This window comes from Bos mutus, chromosome 6, assembly GCF_027580195.1.
Source record: "Bos mutus isolate GX-2022 chromosome 6, NWIPB_WYAK_1.1, whole genome shotgun sequence".
Classification (NCBI taxonomy): Eukaryota; Metazoa; Chordata; class Mammalia; order Artiodactyla; family Bovidae; genus Bos; species Bos mutus.
In genome coordinates, this window is record NC_091622.1 from 65,512,059 (window position 1) to 65,534,759 (window position 22,701).

A 22,701-nucleotide genomic window follows, 5' to 3' on the forward strand; every position below is an offset into this window, starting at 1 on the left:
CTATGTGCCAGTGGGCTACCCTGGTGGCTCAGTGGTAAAGAATCCACCTGCAATGCAAGAGATGCAAGAGATACAAGTTTGATCCCTGGATCAGGAATACCCCTGGAAGAAGGCATGGACCCACTCCAGATTTGTTACCTTGGAGAATCCCATGGACAGAGGAGCCTAGTGGGTTATAGTTCATGGGGTCACAAAGAGTCGGACACAAATGAGAGACTGAGCAGGTATGCCTGCATGTGCCAAGCAGGGTACTAAATTCTTCCCATATGCTCTTTCATTCAATCTTCATAATATTCTCCAGGAATGATATTTTAAGAGAATTTTATGGATATGCAAACTGAGCTCACAGAGGTTAAATGTTATATTCCAGAGCCAGAATTATAACCTTCCTGTGTTGATCTACAAGACATATTCTAGATTTACTATGTTAATGATGTCATTAAATAGTAAATCCATTGTTAATAATATACATATAATTTTCTATCTAGTACATAACATGCCATACCTATCTTTCTTGTTTTGTTTCATAAGTAGTTTCTGAACTATATTCTTGTAGCTCTTTGTATGCATTTGCTCTTCTTCTTATTACAGCCTGCTTGAGTCTTTCTCTCCTTAACAGCAAAGGTGAATCTTAATTCTCTTGGAAATCCCAAACGAGCACAGTGTTTTTCACATACCAGGTGGTGAATAACTATGTGTTTGATTGTGTTCCCAGTTATCACCCTAGTAGTGGTTTAAAATCTCACCAAAGGAAAAAAATTCTGGGATTCATTCGTTACATTAGCTAAGCTACAAATGTTTCCTGATTAAAGTAGAATCCATGTTTTATTTATATTTGTATCCTCTTCCTGAACAGATTTTAGGCCTTAAATGTAATAGATTTCTAATAAATCAGTGCTCAATGAACAACGGTCGCTATGCAATTAAGAATAATTCTTAGAGACGCTTCCTCTAACACTGCAGTTTAGGATGTTCAGATCAATGTTCCTAAGAGTATAATTACATAGAAACCAGATAATTTTGATCTTGGAAGGACTTCTCATAATTTTATATGCATTTGTGTAACATAAAGGAATCTTTTAAAATCTTGCTTCTTTGATAATAAGGAAATAGTTTTTATTCCCCCCAACATAGTGGACAATTCCTAAGGCAAAGGGATCTTCAACAGTTTTGAAAGGAACCAAGACCACCAGGATCAAATTCATAGGAATACTCCCATCATACTAATGAATCCAACTTGCTTGGAAAGTGGGAAAGCAATTAACAAGGTCTTAGACAATTTCCCACTCTTTAGCTTTAGAGACCTGGACAAAAATATCACTTTTTAATTTCTTCTCTAGTAAAAGGGTCCAACTTGCTGTCATACCCAGGAAAAAACACTTAAGCTGTTTTGCAGATACGTTTGAGTCAACTCCTGTTCTCCAAATCGCCTTCTGAGCTGTGCACTTGAAAGTTTTCTGGGTTTTCAGTCACCTAAATCCGTGCACCAGGTACATCTCATAAAACACTATTAATGTCTCCCCAAATCAAGAGACTTAAAATATTTAAGATGTATGATAACAACAATGAATCTCAGTGTAATATGTAAAGAAATCTCTAATTCTCTGTCACCTACAAAATATAGAAAAACTAGCCTTCCTGTATATTAAAGAAGGAACAGATGTCTATTGATACTGTTGAGAAAGCAAACAAGTATAGAGCTTTACTTAGATGACATTAAAGATTAGTGCCTCCTTTATGCTATGATCCTTCCATGAATCCAGCTCTACTTCTTAAATATTAAAGCTATCAAATAAACAAATAACAGTACCTAAACAAAAAAAATATGAGCAAAAGATGAAAATGCTATTCATAGAAGGAAAATTCTTGTGAGCAATAACATTTTGAAAAGATGTTCAATCAGAGTAGAAATCAGGAAAATACAAGTCATTTCACATTAAAATACCATTTCTTTTCTAAAGTGTTGAAAGGTTTGTGGATCCTGAATCTCATATTCACTGTAAATGGATTTGAATTTGTAAAACTACCACAGAAAACAGTTTGGCATTATCTCATCAAATTGAACTCCCACTTACACTAAGATCCAGAAAAATCCACTTTTGGATATATATGCAAAAGCAACTCTTGCACATTTACAGCAGGGAATTTGGGCCAGAATATTCACAGAAACACAATCTTGGAAACAAGCAAAATGCCTACTGCCAACAGAGCAGCAGATGAATCAGCTAGTTCCTATGCAATGGGAATATCACACAGCAGTTAAAATGAATGATCTATAGCAAGACACGATGGTAAGAATAGATTTTAGAAATACACAAGTGAAAAAGCATCAAAAGATAATAGCATGTTCAAAACAAATGAAAATTTTTAAATCTCAGTGTCTTTATTAAAAGAGTAAATTTGAGCTAAAGCAATATTCAAATAAAGCTATGGAATAACTTAAAAAGGTCTCAGAATCATGGTTATTTTGGGTGGGGAAAACAGGCAAATAGGATGAGGGAGACCATATAGCAGAGTAAGTTATCAAGGTTGTGCTGTTTAGTTATTTAAGTGGGTGTTTATTTTATTAGAGCAAATGAACGAATAGATGGATAGATATAAAGGCTATCTGTGGACCAATGATGAAAATGTATCATGAACCAAGGATTTTTAATCCAGAATCTTATTATGTGTAGCAGAAGCTTTTTAAAACAAATACATAAAAAGGCCTAGATAATAAAACAGCTATTTGCTTAATGATATATAAAATAAAGTTGATGCAATTTTTCATCTAAGAGAAAATGAACAGTTATTAATAACCAGGTTTTTAGTGCCTATCTTAGGAAACAAAAAAATACATTTTGCATATTCTTGTCCTAAGGAACCTATGTGTATATTAGCACCAGTACATCTTTTTTGTTAAATCAAGAGCATAAGAAAGTAAATTTGTGATTTGGATTCTACAGTCTCTTGCTGTCTCAAGGGCATCTTTCTTTCAGTTATCCTTTCCCTCCACTCTAATATTAAGTTATTCTCTCCTTGTCTGTTTCCAGTGGTACACAAACAGCTTATGGTATTTCTAATTATTTGGAAAAGGTAACCTTCCCTCTTCCTCTTCTCTTTCATATGTAAACTTTGAGGGGAAAAGAAGGCTATGCTGACTGCCTGGAATTTTATTTTTATTCACTCCATCATCTATTACAATCTAGTTTTCATGTTTAGGATCCACTAAAATTGCTTTTGTCAGTATTATAAGGTTTTTTTTCCCTATCTACAGCATCATTCCCTCAAAGTTTTAAAATAATCTTATTTCTCTCATTTTTAAAAAAGATCTCTTGATGCTACTTCTCCCGTTTACCAGCTCATTTCTCTGCTCCCCTGTACAGATCCCAGAAAGAAACTCCTCTCATTCTTTCCAGAACACACGCAATCAGACTTTCACTTTCATCACGTCACCAAAGCTGCCTTTGTCAAAATCACTGGAGATGTAGATACTGCTAAATCTAGAGGTCCACTTGATGTTCTTATCTTTCTTTATCTGTCAGAAGCATTAGATATAATTGATCAGTCTTGCCTCCACTTTGAAATACCTTTTTTTTTCTTTACATCCAATCTAAACACTCTCTTGGATATTTTCTTTTGACCTCAAAGGCCATTCCTTTTCAGTCTTCCTGAGACAGAAATTCCTCCTCCTCTTTCCCTACCTCTTAACACTGGGGACTTTGGAGCTCAATATTTGTACTTCTTCTCTATCGCCATTAATTCCTTGGTTTTCTCTGCAGTCTTATGGCCTTATATACCATACACATTGACATATCCAATATCCCTGCATTCCAAGACTATCTTCATTTTACAGCCAATAAGCAGCTCAAATGTAACATATCCACATGCAAATTGTTCAACTACATCCCCAAGCTGCTTCAGCCAGTTTTGGCAGCTCCATTTTTCTAGCTGTTCAAGTCTAAAACTCCTGAGTCAGACCTGATGTGTCCCTTTTTTCTCACATCTCATAGCCTAGCTGTCACCAGTAGACTATAACTTTGAAAAATAGCCAAAAGCCAACCATTTCTTACAATTTTACAGGCTCCTCTGCCACCAACTTGGTCAAAATGGCCATCAGTTTTTGCCTGGTTGATCATAAAAACCTTTCTGCCCTTGACCCTGACTTAACTGTTCTCAATCCAGCAACCAAGGTGAGCATTTGAAAATTAGCTAGTTCAGGTCTCACCCCTAGTGGAATCCTTCCAAATACTTCTGATATGATTCAGAGTAAAAGCAAAGCTCTCACCAGTCTGCGAAGCTTTATACAACCTCATCCTTGTATCACACTGACCCCTTCTTACTCCTCAGCCATGCAGTGACATACTCCACTCCTTCATGCAGTGACACTTCCATTCTCAGCAAGTCTGCATCTGTAGTTCCTTGTCACCAGAAGCCCCCACCTAAAGACAACTTAGGCTCTTTTCTACTTAGGAGCATAGTTCAAATATCCACACATGATCTCTAAATTTCACCCTTCTCCCCTTACTGTTCCTCCTCCAATCCTCTCCAATTTAAATAACACTATTCCCTGTCCATTTTCTCAAAATAAAAAATCCAGGACTCATTTCTTGTTTCTCCCTCTCCTTTACCACCATTATAGGAATCCATCACCAATTTTTTGTTGAATTATACCTCCAATATATATCTCACCTTTATCTATTCATATTCATCTTTGTTGCATTTACCATCTTATTCCAAGCCATCATTAACTAAATGGAGACAACCAGAGAATAAAAGGTTTTTTTTTCCCCCCCATTGGTCTCCTTGCTTCTAATATCGTCTCAACTCCATATCTAGGCCTTTCTTTTCTTTATGCAGCAGCCAGAGATATCATATTACAATCTAAGTCATACCATGTCATTCCCTCTACCTAAAAAACTCCAATAGAATTGAGGTTCATAAAAGAAAACTCCTTTATGAAAGACCTTACATAATGCGACCTCCTCTAACAGCACTAAGCTAGGCCTATGAGATTCTTCCTCTTGCTTTCTGACTCCAGGCACACTGGACACCCTTCACTGTCTGAATCACATTATTATTTAACTTAGAATCTTTGCGTTTGTTTTTTGTTTTCTTTTTTTCTGCCTGAGACAAGTTTTATTTACTCTTCCCAAGTCTGTCACCTTTAGGTCTCAGCTTAAACATCTACCTCATCCACTATATCTGAAATAGATCTCTCACTCAACTTATTCTTTATCTTAGCATTTGGATTGTTCCATAGCATTATCTTTAATTATTTGTTTCCCTGTTATTTTTCTCTCTCTACACTGCTTAGCCTGTGTCTGATTCAGAATTATATCTTTACAACTTTCCATTGTTCTTAGCTCGTAACAATTTCTCACTATCTATTGATTTAACCAATGAATGAAAGTGACAAGTTTGAAGAGAATGAAGCTTTATTTTTCTTTTTCCCTGTGGATTTCAACAAAAGCCCCTCGATAAAAGTGAAAGAGGAGAGTGAAAAAGTTGGCTTAAAGCTCAACATTCAGAAAACTAAGATCATGGCATCTGGTCCCATCACTTCATGGGAAATAGATAGGGAAATAGTGGAAACAGTGTCAGACTTTATTTTTGGGGGCTCCAAAATCATTGCAGATGGTGATTGCAGCCATGAAATTAAAAGACGCTTACTCCTTGGAAGGAAAGTTATGACCAACCTAGGCAGCATATTCAAAAAGCAGAGACATTACTTTGCCAACAAAGGTCCATCTAGTCAAGGCTATGGTTTTTCCTGTGGTCATGTATGGATGTGAGAATTGGACTGTGAAGAAAGCTGAGCGCTGAAGAATCGATGCTTTTGAACTGTGGTGTTGGAGAAGACTCTTGAGAGTCCCTTGGACTGCAAGGAGATCCAACCAGTCCATTCTAAAGGAGATCAGCCCTGGGTGTTCTTTGGAAGGAATGATGCTAAAGCTGAGACTCCAGTACTTTGGCCACCTCATGAGAAGAGTTGACTCATTGGAAAAGACCCTGATGCTGGGAGGGATTGGGGGCAGGAGGAGAAGGGGACGACAGAGGATGAGATGGCTGGATGGCATCACGGACTCGATGGACATGAGTTTGAGTGAACTCCGGGAGTTGGTGATGGACAGGGAGGCCTGGCATGCTGCAATTCATGGGGTCGCAAAGAGTCGGACACGACTGAACAACTGAACTGAACTGTGGACTTCAAATGTTCTTTTCATTTATATATTTTTAAAAATATATTCTCTGTCAACATTCAATTAATAAAGCTGGCATGATATATCAATTTAATTTTTAGCTTGAGATATAGGGTTGCAAAGATTCGGACACAACTTAGCGACTGAACAACAATAGATCATTTTAAAACATTTCAAGCATATTTGCATTTCTGTGGGAAAATTATTCCAAATTTACCTAATGTATATCAATCCTAAAGGATATCAATCCTGAATATTCATTGGAAGGACTGATGCTGAAGCTGAAGCTCCAATACTTTGGCCACCTGAAGCGAAGAGCCAACTCATTAGAAAAGATTCTGATGCTAGGAAAGATTGAAGGCAGGAGAAGGGGAAAACAAAGGACAAGATGGTTGGATGGCATCACCAACTCAATGGACATGACTTTGAGCAAGCTCCAGGAGATGGTGAAGGACAGGGAATCCAGGTGTGCTTCAGTCCATGGGGTCACAAAGAGTCGGACACAGCTGAGTGACTGAACAACAACGATATATTCCCCCAATGTTTACTTTTCCATTTAAAACTGTTATTAAGTCTTTAAAATAAAAGTTCTCATTTTACTCCTCTGGGGGCAATGGCGTTTTGCTTACTGTAATGACCTACTTTGTAACAGGAAGGTATGTTCATGAAAATTTGACTCTTGGTCAACAGAAGGATGCAAAAAATGTCTTAGAAGTGGTTGAAGCAAAAGACCAGCTGCCTGACTAAGGTTTTAAAGAGTGAAGTGTGAGTTCTGATCTTGTCTTGTCAACTATAAGACGCAGGATTCTTGGGTAATTCACTGCAATTTTCCCAGCCTCCTCTCTAAGAGAAGAAAAAAGCATGCCCTGCTTATCTTTTTGCATTGGTTGTGATCATCTTATTAGAAATCGTATGTGAAAATGTTTTCAAAAGTGCAGAAAACCCTACTCACATGAAGTCTTACAGTGTTGATGAACAACCTTGCAAAACCCTAGTGCTCCACTGCCGTTTCAGAGAGATTGTGGAAGATGAACCAAGGCAATTATCTCTATCTGTATGTCTCTGGAAGCATTTATTATTCCAGATCATGTGCCTCATTTATTCCAGATTTTGTGCAGAGATGCACGAAAGGATTGTGTAATCCTTCGATCAATGGAAGTGGATAAGGACTGGCTTCCTACAGGTGGTTAGTACCTTAGCTATGCATTTTAAGAAGGTGTATAACAGTGCTGAAGTGGCTAGAGGCCCAGGGGATGCTCTTTACTGTGGAATGGTTTACTGTATGCTGCTTCTAGGTTGGTGCAAGCTCCTTCCAGATGGTAGCAGGCTGGAAGAACTCTGCCTTTTCAGATGTCCCAGTCTAGGTGCCCTCACTCTGCCCCCATCCTTCCCTTTTCACCTTTCTCCTTTCCTCTTCACCTTTCTCCTTTCCTCTTCCAACAGAGACAAAGGAGAGGGAATCCTGGAGGGACGAAAAGAAAGAACCATTTCAGTTCCTTTTACTTCCCCATTGCAAGCTGTGCTGCTGAGTTAAAAATATGTAATTTCATTTCCAAGTCTATTTCAACCCTTGCCTGGCCTACTGAGCAATCACAAACCCTCCCATCTCAGTTCAGATCTTTGCTTTTAGCTTTATTTTAAAGGGAACACTGCTAAGCTGTATAAACAGATATAAAGTAAATGATCTACAAAGAGCAGAAGTAGGATTAAGGGAACCAGGAAGTAAATCTGTATTTATAGCACAATGGTCAAAATCTGAATTATTTTCATTTCATTTCAAAAATGCCAAATTTTCCACAAGATATAAGATGTCCAGGAAGGCATCAAACCTGTGGCATTCAAGAGTTTCTGCTAACAATGAATGTTCTTATTATTTTCTGTGATGCTCATTTATAACACCATGTAAACAGATTACACATTTTTCTGCAGGTGAGAATTACTGTTCCTCTGTTACATCTGGAATACTACATATTTACAGAGAATGACCCACTTCTAATTAATGAATCACATTTACCACAAATATTTATGAGCAACAACCCCCAAAATTGTGCTACATGGTAAATTATTAATAATGAATTGACTACTAACACTTAAAATAATGCAAATTCAACCCCTTCCCATAAAGCTATAAAAGAACCTCCAAGTGGGCAACGAATATCACTTGGCAGAGACAAACAAGATGACTAATGCCCTTGAAACATTTTAGCAGTCCTGCAGCTAACCAAAATCGAGCAATGGCTTCTATAGGTGGATTTCATTTATTTTATTGTCTATATACTATCATGGGAGAAGGTAGCTGGTAAAAAAATGATGCATCTACAATGGATCCCTTCTCCCTTTTGAATTACAACTTGCATTACAACCAACTGGGCAGATGTGATTTTAATTTTCCACATTTAATAATAAAATCATACAGTTTCAATAATTTTGTGCTTTAATTTATGTTCAGGGACATCAATTCACTAATGAATATTTAAACTACATGTGATTTGATACTTCTATTATTTTTTTCCTTTACTTAAAATGTCAAGTTTAAAAACTTTATGGGCAGATAAATCCTTTTTTATTGATATAATACAGCCTTAAATGGCATCACATCATCTGAAACTTTCTCCACACAGTTATTTTTGATCTAAAGTGATAATTTCCCAGTCACTTATGAAAGATCGTGCATTGACAAATGATTCACTTCTGTAAGGAAGCCTTTTTTCAGATTTGCATGAAGGCAAATGCAGGGCTAAGCATCCTACCCCTAGAGAGGCAACATGAGAAGAACTGGGAGAATCTTTCATCCTCTGACCCATCTTTATCACTGTCAAAATGCAAAAACAAACAAAAAAATGAATTAAATCCCTCAATGGCTCCCAGTAACCTTCTCAATAAAATCCAGGAATAAGGAATAAAGTGGGCTCCTGGTTTCAGAAGACTGGATTCCAGTCTATCATTAATATGCTATGTTAGTCTTTCAGTCGTGTTTGACTCTTAAGGAACCCAAGGACTACAGCCTGCCAGGCTCCTCTGTCTATGGAATTCTCCAAGCAAGAATACTGCAGTGGGTTGCCATTCCCTTCCTCCAGAGGATCTTCCCAACCCAGGGATTGAACCTGAGTCTCCTGTGTCCTTTGCATTGCAGGCGGATTCTTCACCACCTGAGCCACCAGAGAAGCCTAATATGCTGTTTCTCAGTATAAATCACTTTCTCTTTCAAACATTCTCCTTTGTTACATGAGAAAAACGAGACTGGTTAGACTCCTAAAACCCATACAATTCTCTTTTATTTTCAACAATTCTTTCTAAGCTGGGACCAAACACCTCTGGAATAATATCTAATTCTGTTCTTTTTCCCAGAAACATCCTGCTCCCATTTACCTTCTACACTCCCCATCCTTATCTCCTAAAACCCTCAAAAGGAAGCACAAATGCCTCAGTGCTTCTAATACTATGATATTCATCAGAAAGTATCTGATGGCATCCCAATCTTTGTGGGTTTGTCTTTTAAGTACACAACTTGATGTGGGTTCCAATATTGCCCATGCCATTTATTAAGTCTGAACTTGGACCAGTTGGTTATCTTCCCAAGCCTCAACTTCTACACCTGTAAAGCAAGGATAGTAATACCTTTCTCTCGGGGTTGTTGTAAGGTTAAACAGTAAGGTTCCTTATCCTTTAAGGTAGAGCCTATGTCTTATTCGACTCATTTCCCAAGAAGTAACTAGATCAGACTAGTGGAAAGAACAGGAACTTGGTGGTCAGGAGACATGGGCTGAGGCTTTAGGTGAAGATTGTTCTCACTGAACTGGACTGAGAGGGTTTTTGAGGTTAAGAATAGTATCTTGAGATTTCTGTGAACCTGGTGCCTAGCACAATGCTTGAGATTCTCATTACATAAGCAAAGGGACTATGAATACGAAAAAGAGAGCAACGATGCTGTGAATGGATGTGCCTCTATTAGACCCTTTATACATATTTACTTTAGGAAGAAATATAGCAGAAACATCCCTGACTTCAAAGTCTTAGGAGGGAAGTAAACAGCCACCTCTCCAAATAAAGTAAAATTTGATCCCAGGGTAGAAAAGAATAGGCAAGGACTGGGTTCTCTAGGAGAGCAGACAGCTTCGTGCCCTAGATTCGTGTCCTAGGTAGAACAGGGTCGAGGTTTTGGCTGAGGAACTAACACCACGTGGGGGGACAGGGGACTTAGAATCAGCTGTCCAAGTGCAACCTGCTCGGAGCAAAGTGGCCAAGTTGGGAGAAGTCCATTCTCAGGGCGCAGAGCAGCGGGCCAATTGAGCCCCGGGTTCCCATTTTTGACTCTTTCCCTTCACCCTCCCCCGCCCAGCAGTCAGGTCCCAGGAGGTAATTAGTGTGGGGGAGACGCAAAGCTGCTGAGGGGGCAGGGAGATGGGAAAGTACCGGTGGGGGCGGTCTTCTTGTCAGAGGTCTTGTCAAACGAGGGGAGAGGGAGAGAGAAGAGACGGGGAGGGAAAGGCGGAGGGGGGGGGGGAGGTGGCGAGAAAGAGAGAGAGACTAACAGATTTTTCATTTTTGCATTCCAGGCATACCTAATGATATTCCCACAGACAGACAGGCAGACGCAGAGAGAGACATACACAGGACACACTTGCGCGTTTGAAATCGTTCATACCCCCAAATCCAGGACGCAGCCTGTTGTCATAACCATCGAGTAAACTGTCCAGGATGCGGGTAAAATTTTCTGGGCATAATTTCTCCTCCTTTTGGTTCTGTCCTGGGGATTCGTTTAAACTGCAAATGCACACGCACACACATACACAAAAAAACAAAAACAAAAACAAAAAAAACAGGCGGAGGGGTTATTTTAAGAATTGATCAACGAACAGGTGGAAACAGGTTTATGTTCTAGGAAAAGAGTCTCTCGCTCCAAACTATAGGAGTCAGGGCTGAGGGATGGAGGAGAGAGAAATGGCCCGGGGAGGCGCAGCCCGCACACACGGACCCCAGTATCCACACTCTTCTCGGACCCCGCGCCCCTGCTGCTCTTGGCGTTTACGCGTTCAGAGCAAAGCCGGGCTCCGCGACCCTGACGTTACAGCGGAGACCAGAGGGTCTGGTTCGCCTTGGGAGGGGCAGGTGGCCATAGGAGACCCAGAACTGGCCCCTTCTTCATCTTCCCCTGACCCCAGCACCCCGGGGAACTCACCAAGTCGCCAGGCACAGGAAGTGCAGGAGGGCGAAACTGACCCCGAAGGACATCGCGATCGCGGGTACCTTCTTGGCAGAAACCATCTTTGCAACATGCCATACTTTAAGCCTGTTCAGGTTTCCAGGCTCTCCAGATGCCCTGAGCAGGGTGCGAGGCGAGGGCAGAGGCTCTCCGCGGCGTGCGCACACTCGCGCTCACACTCGCCCGCGCTCACACTCGCCCGCGCTCAGCCAGCCCCAGCCGCGGTGGGCGCGTGTGTGCACGCGGGCCGGGGAGGCGGATCCTGCCTTTCCTCGCCCCCTCCTTTTCTCGCCGAGCTCTCTAGTGTATGAAGAGCTGTGTATACCGCTCACACTCTTTCTTGCCCGCACCCCGAAGCGGCCAGAGTTAACACCTGGAGCACTGATACCGAAAGGCTGAGCCGAGTTCTTTCCGACGTTTAACTCCTGGGCGTGAGACAGGGGCTGCAGCCTCTTCTCGAGCTCTGGAGCCCCGGCGCCAAGTGTGTCCCCGCCCACGGCTAAGCTTAGCCTCGGCTTCTCCCTCCGGTGGCATTTGGATTTAACCCCTGAAGCCCTTCTCTCTTTAGGTTGTCGAGGACCTGTCTGTACCCATTTTTAAGGCTGGAGGTGGAGAAATGGCGAGATGGATGGGCTTTCTGGGCGAAGGGGTGGGACATCTTGATGGGGAGGAGGAAATCAAGTCTGGACAGAAACAACCTCTGGGACTCTCCCCTTCAGGTGTTGTGGGGCGGCGGAGGAAAGAAAAATCTTCCTAGTAAAAGGGATTGCAACTCACTGGTGCTCTCTCGCCAAACTGTTAGAAGGTGGACTTGAGCCTCATTGTGTTGTCAACTCCTTTGCCAAGCTGTTGCTGCAAAGATAACAAATTCCTTTATGCTACCCGCCGCCGCCTGGCACGCGCATGCCCCCTGCTTCGCTGCTCCATCCTTTCCCTGCAGGGAAGAGAAGTGGAAACAAGGGATAGCAGGTCAAAATCACTTTCACTTTTTGAGACACTTGACACTTTTTCTTTCACTGCAGAGCTGACTCCACATCCAGAACGCATCCGGGAGGAGGGAAAGGATGTCTGGAGAAAGGGAGAGGAGAGAGTAGGAAAAGAGTGTGTGTGTGTGTGTGTGTGTGTGTGTGTGTGTGTGTGTGTGTCTGAGAGAGAGAGCCGATAATCAAGGGACGCCTCAAAGTTCACTCATGACTTGAAAACACTTGGCAGTATAACTTTAGTGTTGTATTGAACAGAGATAAGCACTTTCAGGAGAACTTTTAAAAACTTTAGTTATTGATTCCAAGAAGGAAAGGTGTCTGTCATCTTAATAGTGATTCCTATGGAAATACTTACATGTTGAATCAGTGACCTAAGTAAATTTCTGTATAGGTCCCTAGAACCACCAATAATTATGTTCTGTTTAGACCTTTGATGATTTGTTCACAATTTGATGACTGGTGGACTTATTTGATATGGAAACAATCAAACCAAGGGAGTTTGGGGTTTTTGTGTGTGTGTGTGTAAAATGCAAATTTCTCCTGCCATATTAATCAACAAGAAATGTCACAGCCATCAGCGACTTCTGGCCTCCAAATGAGAATGCAAGCTCCACTAGCTTCAAGGCTTTGGATGCTGCCACCCCCAGGGTGATTGCTGAGGAGCCCGGGGAATGCTAGAAGCTAGGTGACTAAGGAAAACAGGATGGCTCCAGATAGTTGAGATGCATATGAAAGGAAAGAATTCAGGGAGCCTAGAGGGTTGCGTCTTCCTATACGTAGAATGCTAAATTCCTTAATACCTGATCTTTGATGTTCAGACTGCCTGCTCCTTTTGTTGCAAACTAGTGTATAGACTGACTTTCCCCCTGCCCCCTTGGAGCAGTTTTCTCAGAGCTACTGAGATGCTGTCTCCTAGGATCAGAGTCCCAAACATTCCCACCAAATAAAATAACTCTCTAGTTTCAGGTTGTATTTATATTTTTTAAATACAAAACTGAAACTTGTTTGTTTCAGTCTTCTAGTTAAATTTTTTCTTACAAAGAGGAAGACTTTCTTGATTGCCAAAAATGCAGAAGAGCCAGAGGTATACACTCTCACTATATTCTGTACTACTTCCTTCCTGGCTTTTATTACATCTCACTCTAATTCGGTCTGTATCTTTCTCTTAAAGACTGTAATCTCCTGGAGGTCCGGAGCTGGGTAACTTTTCTTATCTGAGTTTACTTTTTTCTATTACAGTGAATGACACCTAGTACAAGGACAAAAAATATTTATTGAATGAACAATTAAATGAATGAATAGCTTGTTTCCAAGTCCATCTTAATTAACTTGGAAGAAACTCAAGTTCAGGCAAGCTCTTGGGGAAAAAAAATGGAAATACTAGTGTATTTCCCAAATAAGCCATGAAAACATTTGTCTCCTCAGATTATTTACATAAAAGATGCTAATACATTATATTATTATTATATCAAACTGTATTATTATATCAAACTATATTACTTCTCCAATCTTAGTGCTTTCCTACACTTTCTAAAATCTAATTCAGTATTCTTTACTTTTCTTTACAATTGCCATTAAATATGCATATACAAAACCGCAGGGCTTCCCTTGTAGCTCACTTGGTAAAGAATCTGCCTGCAGTACAGGAGACCAGGGTTCCATCCCTGGGTTGGGAAGAGCCTTGGAGAAGGAAATGGCAACCCACTCAAGTATCCTTGCCCAGAAAATCTCATGGACAGAGGAGCCTGGTGGGCTGCAGTCCATGGGATCGCAAAGAGTCGGGCATGACTGAGTGACTAACACTTACTTGCTTATATATAAAATAAACAATAGAAAACTATGACCTTGGGGAAAAGAAGTTCCATATTGTTAAAACAAATCATCTTAAAATATTAATTTTAAGTACGTAAAACTAAAACCTCACAAAATATAAAAAGAAGATTTCCCTTCATATAGCTATTTCCAATTTTATTTTTGCTGACTGACGTCTAGTACTTAAAATCAACTAAAGATAATAGTAGAGACATTTATATTTCATTTTTTTACATCACAGACTTTTATTTACACTATCTAAGGGCTTCCCACAACTGGGTATTGTTTTTGCTTTGGCTTCATCCCTTCATTCTTTCTGGCGTTATTTCTCCACTGATCTCCAGTAGCATATTGGGCACCTACTGACCCGGGGAGTTCCTCTTTCAGTATCCTATCATTTTGCCTTTTCATACTGTTCATGGGGTTCTCAAGGCAAGAATGCTGAAGTGGTTTGCCATTCCCTTCTCCAGTGGACCACATTCTGTCAGACTTCTCCACCATGACCCGCCCGCCCTGGGTGGCCCCACATGGTGTGGCTTGGTTTCAAGAGTTAAACAAGGCTGTGGTCTGTGTGATCAGATTGGCTAGTTTACTGTGATTATGGTTTCAGTGTGTCTGCTCTCTGATGCCCTCTCACAACACCTACCATCTTACTTGAGTTTCTCTGATCTTGGATGTGGAGTATCTCTTCACGGCTGCTCCAGCAAAGCACAGCAACTGCTCCTTACCTTGGACAAGGGGTATCTCCTCCCAGCTGCCCCTCCTGACCTTGAACGTGGAGTAGCTCCTCTCAGCCCTCGTAAGCTCGCACAGCCACCGCTCCTTGGACCTGGAGTTGCACCTCTCGGCTGCCGCCCCTGACATTGGGCGTGTGGTAGCTCCTCTTGGCCGCCGCCCTGAAGTGACTGGTGATAGAAGCAAGGTCCGATGCTGTAAAGAGACATATTGCATAGGAACCTGGTATGTCAGGTCCATGAATCAAGGCAAATTGGAAGTGGTCAAACAGGAGTTGGCAAGAGTGAACGTCGATTTTCTAGGAATCAGTGAACTAAAATGGACTGGAATGGGTGAATTTAACTCAGATGACAATTATATCTGCTACTGTAGGCAGGAATCCCTTAGAAGAAATGGAGTAGCCATCATGGTCAACAAAAGAGTCTGAAATGCAGTACTTGGATGCAATCTCAAAAAGGACAGAATGATCTCTGTTCGTTTCCAAGGCAAACCATTCAATATCACGGTAATCCAAGTCTATGCCCCAACCAGTAACACTGAAAAAGCTGAAGTTGAATGGTTCTATGAAGACCTACAAGACCTTCTAGAACTAACACCCCCAAACGATGTCCTTTCCACATAGGGGACTGGAATGCAAAACCAGGAAGTCAAGAAACACCTGGAGTAATGCAAATTTGGCCTTGGAGAACAGATTGAATCAGGGCAAAGGCTAATAGAGTTTTGCCAAGAGAATGCACTGGTCATAGCAAACACCCTCTTTCAACAACACAAGAGAAGACTCTACACATGGACATCACCAGATGACCAACACCGAAATCAGATTGATTATATTCTTTGCAGCCAAAGATGGAGAAGCTCTATACAGTCAGCAAAAACAAGACCGGGAGCAGACTGTGGCTCAGATCATGAGCTCCTTATTGCCAAATTCAGACTGAAATTGAAGAAAGTGTGGAAAACCACTAGACCATTCAAGTATGACCTAAATCAAATCCCTTATGATTATACAGTGGAAGTGAGAAATAGATTTAAGGGACTAGATCTGATAGACAGAGTGCCTGGTGAACTGTGGATGGAGGTTCGTGACATTGTACAGGAGGCAGGGATCAAGACCATCCCCATGGAAAAGAAATGCAAAAAAGCAAAACGGCTTTCTGGGGAAGCCTTACAAATTGCTGTGAAAAGAAGAAAAGTGAAAAGCAAAGGAGAAAAGGAAAGATATAAGCATCTGAATGCTTATATTCAGTTCCAAAGAATAGCAAGGAGAGATAAGAAAGCCTTCCTCAGTGATCAATGCAAAGAAATAAAGGAAAACAAGAGAATGGGAAAGACCAGAGATCTCTTAAAGAAAATTAGAGATACCAAGAGAACATTTCATGCAAAGATGGGCTTGATAAAGGACAAAAATGGTACGGACCTAACAGAAGAAGATATTAAGAAGAGGTGACAAGAATACACAGGAGAACTGTACAAAAAAGAGCTTCACGACCCAGATAATCATGATGGTGTGATCACTGACCTAGAGCCAGACATCCTGGAATGTGAAGTCAAGTGGGCCTTAGAAAGCATCACTATGAACAATGCTAGTGGAGGTGATGGAAATCCAGTGGAGCTATTTCAAATCCTGAAAGATGATGCTGTGAAAGTGCTGCACTCAACACGCCAGCAAATTTGGAAAACTCAGCAGTGGCCACAGGACTGGAAAAGGTCAGTTTTCATTCCAATCCCAAAGAAAGGCAAGGCCAAAGAACGCTCAAACTACTGCACAATTGCACTCATCTCACATGCTAGTAAAGTAATGTTCAAAATTCTCCAAGCCAGGCTTCAGCAATACATGAACCATGAACTTCCAGATGTTTAAGCTGGTTTTAGAAAAGGCAGAGGAACCAGAGACCAAATTGCCAACATCCGCTGCATCATCAAAAAAGGAAGAGAGTTCCAGAAAAACATCTATTTCTGCTGTGTTGACTACGCCAAAGCCTTTGTGTGGATCACAATAAACTGTGGAAAATTCTGAAAGAGATGGGAATACCAGACCACCTGACCTGCCTCATGAGAAACCTGTATACAGGTCAGGAAGCAACAGTTAGAACTGGACATGGAACAACAGACTGGTTCCAAATAAGAAAAGGAGTTCGTCAAGGCTGTATATTGTCACCCTGCTTATTTAACTTATATGCAGAGTACATCATGAGAAATGCTGGGCTGGAAGAAGCACAAGCTGGAATCAAGATTGCCGGGAGAAATCTCAATAACCTCAGATATGCAGATGACACCACCCTTATGGCAGAAAGTGAAGAGGAACTCAAAAGCCTCTTGATGAAAGTGAAAGAGGAGAGTGAAAAAGTTGGCTTAAGGCTCAACATTCAGAAAACGAAGATCATGGCATCCGGTCCCATCACTTCATGGGAAATAGATGGGGAAACAGTGGAAATAGTGTCAGATTTTATTTTTGGGGGCTCCAAAATCACTGCAGATGGTGACTGCAGCCATGAAATTAAAAGACGCTTACTCCTTGAAGGAAAGTTTTGACCAACCTAGATAGCATATTGAAAAGCAGAGACATTACTTTGCCAACAAAGGTTTGTCTAGTCAAGGCTATGGTTTTTCCAGTGGTCATGTATGGATGTGAGAATTGAGCTATGAAGAAAACTGAGCACCAAAGAATTGATGTTTTTGAATTGTGGTGTTGGAGAAGACTCTTGAGAGTCCCTTGGACTGCAAGGAGGTCCAACCAGTCCATCATAAAGGAGATCAGTCCTGGGTATTCATTGGAAGGACCTATGCTAAAGCTTAAACTCCAATACTTTGGCCACCTCATGAGAAGAGTTGACTCATTGGAAAAGACTCTGATGCTGAGAGGGATTGGGGGCAGGAGGAGAAGGGGCGACAGAGGATGAGATGGCTGGATGGCATCACCAACTTGATGGACATGAGTTTGAGTGAACTCAGGGAGTTGGTGATGGACAGGGAGGCCTGGAGTGCTGCAATTCATGGGGTCACAATGATTTGGACACAACTGAGCGACTGAACTCAACTGAACTGAACTGAAGGGCTTCCCTCTTGGCTCAGATGGTAAAGAATCCGTCTGCAGTGCGGGAGACCTCGGTGGATCCCAGACTTGGGAAAATCCCCTGGAGAAGGGAAAGATTAACCACTCCAGTATTCTTGCCTGGAGAATTTGATGGACAGAATAGCCTGGCAGGCTACAGTCCATAGGGTCCCAAGAGTCAGACACGACCGAGCATCTTTCAGTTTCACCTTTTTCATATATTATTAAAGAGGTTACATGTTGGATTTACAGTCTAAATGTTTAAAATATATGTATCTATACACATGTATATTGTGGTGTTGGAGAAGACTCTTGAGAGTCCCTTGGATTGCAAGGAGATCCAACCAGGCCATTCTGAAGGAGATCAGCCCTGGGATTTCTTTGGAAGGAATGATGCTAAAGCTGAAACCCCAGTACTCTGGCCACCTCATGAGAAGAGTTGACTCATTGGAAAAGACCCTGATGCTGGGAGGGATTGGGGGCAGGAGGAGAAGGGGACGACAAAGAATGAGATGTCTGGATGGCATAACTGACTCGATGTACGTGAGTTTGAGTGAACTCCGGGAGTTGGTGATGGACAGGGAGGCCTGGCGTGCTGAGATTCATGGGGTCGCAAAGAGTCAGACATGACTGAGCGACTGAACTGAACTGAACTGATACACATGTATGTATCATCAGTTTAGTCGCTCACTTGGGTCTGGCTCTTTGTGATCCCATGTATTGCAGCATGCCAGGCTTCTCTGTCCATCACCAACTCCCAGAGCCTGCTTAAACTCATGTCCATTGTGTTGGTGATGCCATCCAACCCTCTCATCCTCTGTCGTCCCCTTCTCTTCTAACCTTCAATCTTTTGCAGCATCAGGGTCTTTTCCAATGAGTCAGTTCTTCACATCAGGTGGACAAATTACTGAAGCTTCAGCTTCAGCATCAGTCCTTCCAATGAATACCCAGGACTGATTTCCTTTAGGATGGACTGGTTTGTTCTCCTTGCTGTCCAAGAGACTCTCAAGAGTCTTCTCCAACATCATAGTTCAAAAGCATTAATTCTTTGGCACTCAGCTTTCTTTTTAGTCCAACTATCCCACCCATACATGACTACTGGAAAAACCATATCTTTGACTAGATGTTGGTAAAGTAATATCTTTGTTTTTTAATATGCTATCTAGGTGGGTCATAGCTTTTCTTCCAAGGAGCAAGTGTCTTTTAATTTCATGGCTGCAATCACCATCTGCAGTGATTTTGGAGCACACCCAAAAATAAAGTCTGACACTCTTTTCATTTTTTCCCCATCTATTTCCCATGAAGTGATGGGAGCAGATGCCATGATCTTAGTTTTCTGAATGCTGAATTTTAAGCCAACTTTTTCACTCTCCTATTTCACTTTCATCAGGAGGCTCTTTAGTTCTTATTCGCTTTCTGCCATAAAGGTTGTGTCATCTGATATCTGAGGTTATTGGTATTTCTCCCAGGAATCTTGATTCCAGTTTGTGCTTCATCCAGCCTGGCATTAGATATAGATATATATATATATATATATATATATATATAGTCGTGGTCTGGGGCAAGTTGGAAAAGAATTTCCAGACAATAGACAGAATGAGAGGGAAATAAAGTTTATTACAGTGGGAGACTCTATTAGAACAATGGGCCAGCTCAAGGCAGAACCGATATTGAACAGGGGTCCTTAATCCACTTTTATGCCCAGGGTACAAGGAGTGGGATAGGGGTCTTGTGGGCCATTTGCTGATTGGATGAGGTACATATCCTGTGTTGGGTGGGGGAGTAAGGAAAATATCTTCTCCCTATGGGGTAGGAGGGGAGACAGGTTATACGGCTCAGGAGAACCTGAAATCTGTTCATAGTGACAACATGGGGAAGGGAAGGATGATAAGGGTCTATTTTTTCCATTCCTGCATTCCAAGACCGTCCTTGGTTTTATCTGCTCTTTCTTCCTTGGGTCCCCACATATATCTTGTCACTATGAACTTTAAAATAAATCCAGTATTCAAAAATTACAATTTACTCCTGTAAATATCACTCAATATGCTATTATTTGGGGCTTTCCTGTTAGCTCAGCTAGTAAAGAATCCTCTTGCAATACAGGAGACCCAGGTTTGATTCCTGGGTCAGGAAGTTTACCTGGAGAAAGGATAGGCTACCCACTCCAGTATTCTTGGGCTTCCCTGGTGGCTTAGACAGTAAAGAATCTGTCTGCAATATAGGAGACCTGGGTTTGATCTGAGTTGAGAAGATCCGCTGGAGGAGGGCATGGCAACCCACTCCAGTATTGTTGCCTGGAGAATCCCCATGGACAGAGGAGCCTGGAGGGCTACAGTCCACAGGGCTACAGTCCATTCTCAGTCGGACATGACTGAGCAAGTAAGAACATCACAGCACATGATATTATGTGCTATATTATGAACATGATATAATGTTCCTATCCATTAAGATCCAGGCTGTAAATAATTTTTTCTTATAAATAGCTGTGTAGAAATATGAAGAAATTAAAATTATACCCATAATTTCCTTCTTTAAAGTTAACCTAAGTCTCTGATTGCTATATTCAAATGCACTACCCCCTAAACATCATGACGTTAAGCCAGCAACATATTATAAATGTATCATAAAGGTTTACATTTGGTATGGAGGGATGCAAATAATGCGTATCACCTTACTGTTAAAGTCTTAGGATGGATACTTTGTCTATGATGCCTAAAAAATGTCCAGAAAATTAATAAAAAATTTTGTATTCATGTAAATATGTGCATTTTTCTGTGTGCTCTTCATAACTTTTATTAGATTCTCAAAGCCTGTAAAAAACTACAGTATGGACTAATATTTTCACATAAGAGATGACATATATAATAGAAAAATTAACCAAAGAAATGAATATCCATTTGTAGGTAATGTGTGACAAACATCTCTACCTCATTTGATAAACAACAACCAGTTTCTATAGACTATTATGTAGACTTTGAGTCTACATTGAAAGTGCTTGGCCCAATTTTTGTCAATTTATTCAATGGTCTTAATTGGTACACAGAGTTTTGAGCAATAATAAAAAGTATAATTTGAAAAGTTTCAATCTGTTTCTCTTTCTTTCTGTTAATTATTTCTGGTAAAATATTGAACCAATTTAAACTATTTGAAGAGGGTAATGGTGTGAATTACTGTAAATTCTGAAGGAATGGATATCCACCTAGCTGAAACATTTCAGTTTTGAGAACGTAAAAGCTATTCACTATTTTTACATTAATGCATTTCTCTGCACTAAATATTTAGAATAGGTGAGAAGAATTGTTTGATGCTCTCTGGTCATGTCTTTCCTTATTTGTATTAAAACAGTGATCTTACAAAAATTGACCAGCATGCTGGCCTGTTGTTATTGTCTAGTTGTAGATTTGTATTTCTGCTCTTAAGGCATCTCAAAACTGTGTCTATTGTTTTAATAGTTATTACTTTAAAAATGGCATAATCTGGGGTATCTTAACAGAATCTATTTGAACAAATAAATCATAAAATTAATTATTTCTCCCAAAATATTTATTTTTCTTTGCCATATAGTTAATGCAGGTTTAGTTGTTTCAATGTGATTACTTGAAAGAGAAAATAATTTAAGCAATATGTGTATCTTATCTGAATAATTTCTATACATGAAATTTGGAAAGTCAGCTATTATATTAAAATTATAAAATTATTGATTAAATATTTTTGTGATTGTCCATGATGAAGTTGGACAATGAAGAGAGTGTGCATGCATACTAATTGCTTCAAACCTGTCCCACTCTTTGCGACCCTATGGACCATAGCTGGCCAGGCTTCTCTGTCCATGGGATTCTCCTGGCAAGAATACTGGAGTGGGTTGAGGTGCCCTCCTCCAGGGGATCTTCCCAACCCAGGGAGATCAAACCTAAGTTTTTTGTTTCTTATGTCTCTTGCATTGGCAGGTGAGTTCTTTATCACTGGGGCCACCTGGGAAGCCCATGATAGTATCAATTAGTTATTAATAGTTAATCTAATTTGAATATTCAAAAAAATTTTTTGGTTAGGTATTATTTCCCACATCTTATAGATAAGGAAACCAAAGCTTAAAAATGCTAAAAAATTTTGCTTGTACTTACATGACCAGAAAATGGAAAGGTCAAGATTTTATTCTATTTCCTTGTGGAACTACTTAATAAAATTTACTTTTGTAGTTTTATTTGATATATGTGTATATTGTAAAATGATTACCACAATGATGTTAGTTAACACATCCATCACCTCACATAGTTACCTTTTGTGTGTGTATGTGTGTGATAAGATCTACTCTCAGCATATTTCATGTATACAATACAGCATTGTTAATTATAGTTATCACACTATACTTTAGATCCTTAAAACATATTTTTAATTCAAAGCTTGAAATCCCTTTGACCAATGCCTTCCCATTTCCCTCACCCCCAGCCCTAGACAGTCACTAATCCACTTTGCTTCTATGAGTTCAATTTTTAAATTTTACATATAAGTGAGATTATACAGCATTTGTCTTTCTCTGTCTGAATTATCTTGTTTCAAGAGTAACACAGGATTAATGCAACAATTTGGGAAGTCACTTAGTGATACATATACACACATTGAACATGATCATAACGTATGATCAGGCCATCCCATTCCTATTTTATAGCCCACTGAAGCTGTGTATATCACAACATACTGGAAAATTCTTAAAGAGATGGGCTTCCATGCTAGCTCAGA

At 40.5% G+C, this 22,701-nt stretch overlaps 1 protein-coding gene across 3 annotated transcripts in view; it reads right to left on the minus strand.

Moving 5' to 3' along the window:
• GABRA4 (gamma-aminobutyric acid type A receptor subunit alpha4) overlaps positions 1–11,458 on the minus strand; it is a 78,925-nt gene extending 67,467 nt beyond the window's left edge. For 2 of the 3 annotated variants that reach the window (XM_005892920.3, XM_005892919.3), the window contains exons 1-2: positions 11,430–11,458; positions 10,828–10,946 (exon numbers count right to left, since the gene is read on the minus strand). In XM_005892920.3, the coding sequence (XP_005892982.1) occupies positions 10,828–10,946; positions 11,430–11,458 (148 nt within the window). Of the gene's footprint in view, positions 1–10,827; positions 10,947–11,361 lie in introns of all 3 variants that reach the window. The other variant, XM_005892918.2, reaches the window with a different exon arrangement.
• Between the last annotated feature and the right edge of the window lie 11,243 nt (positions 11,459–22,701).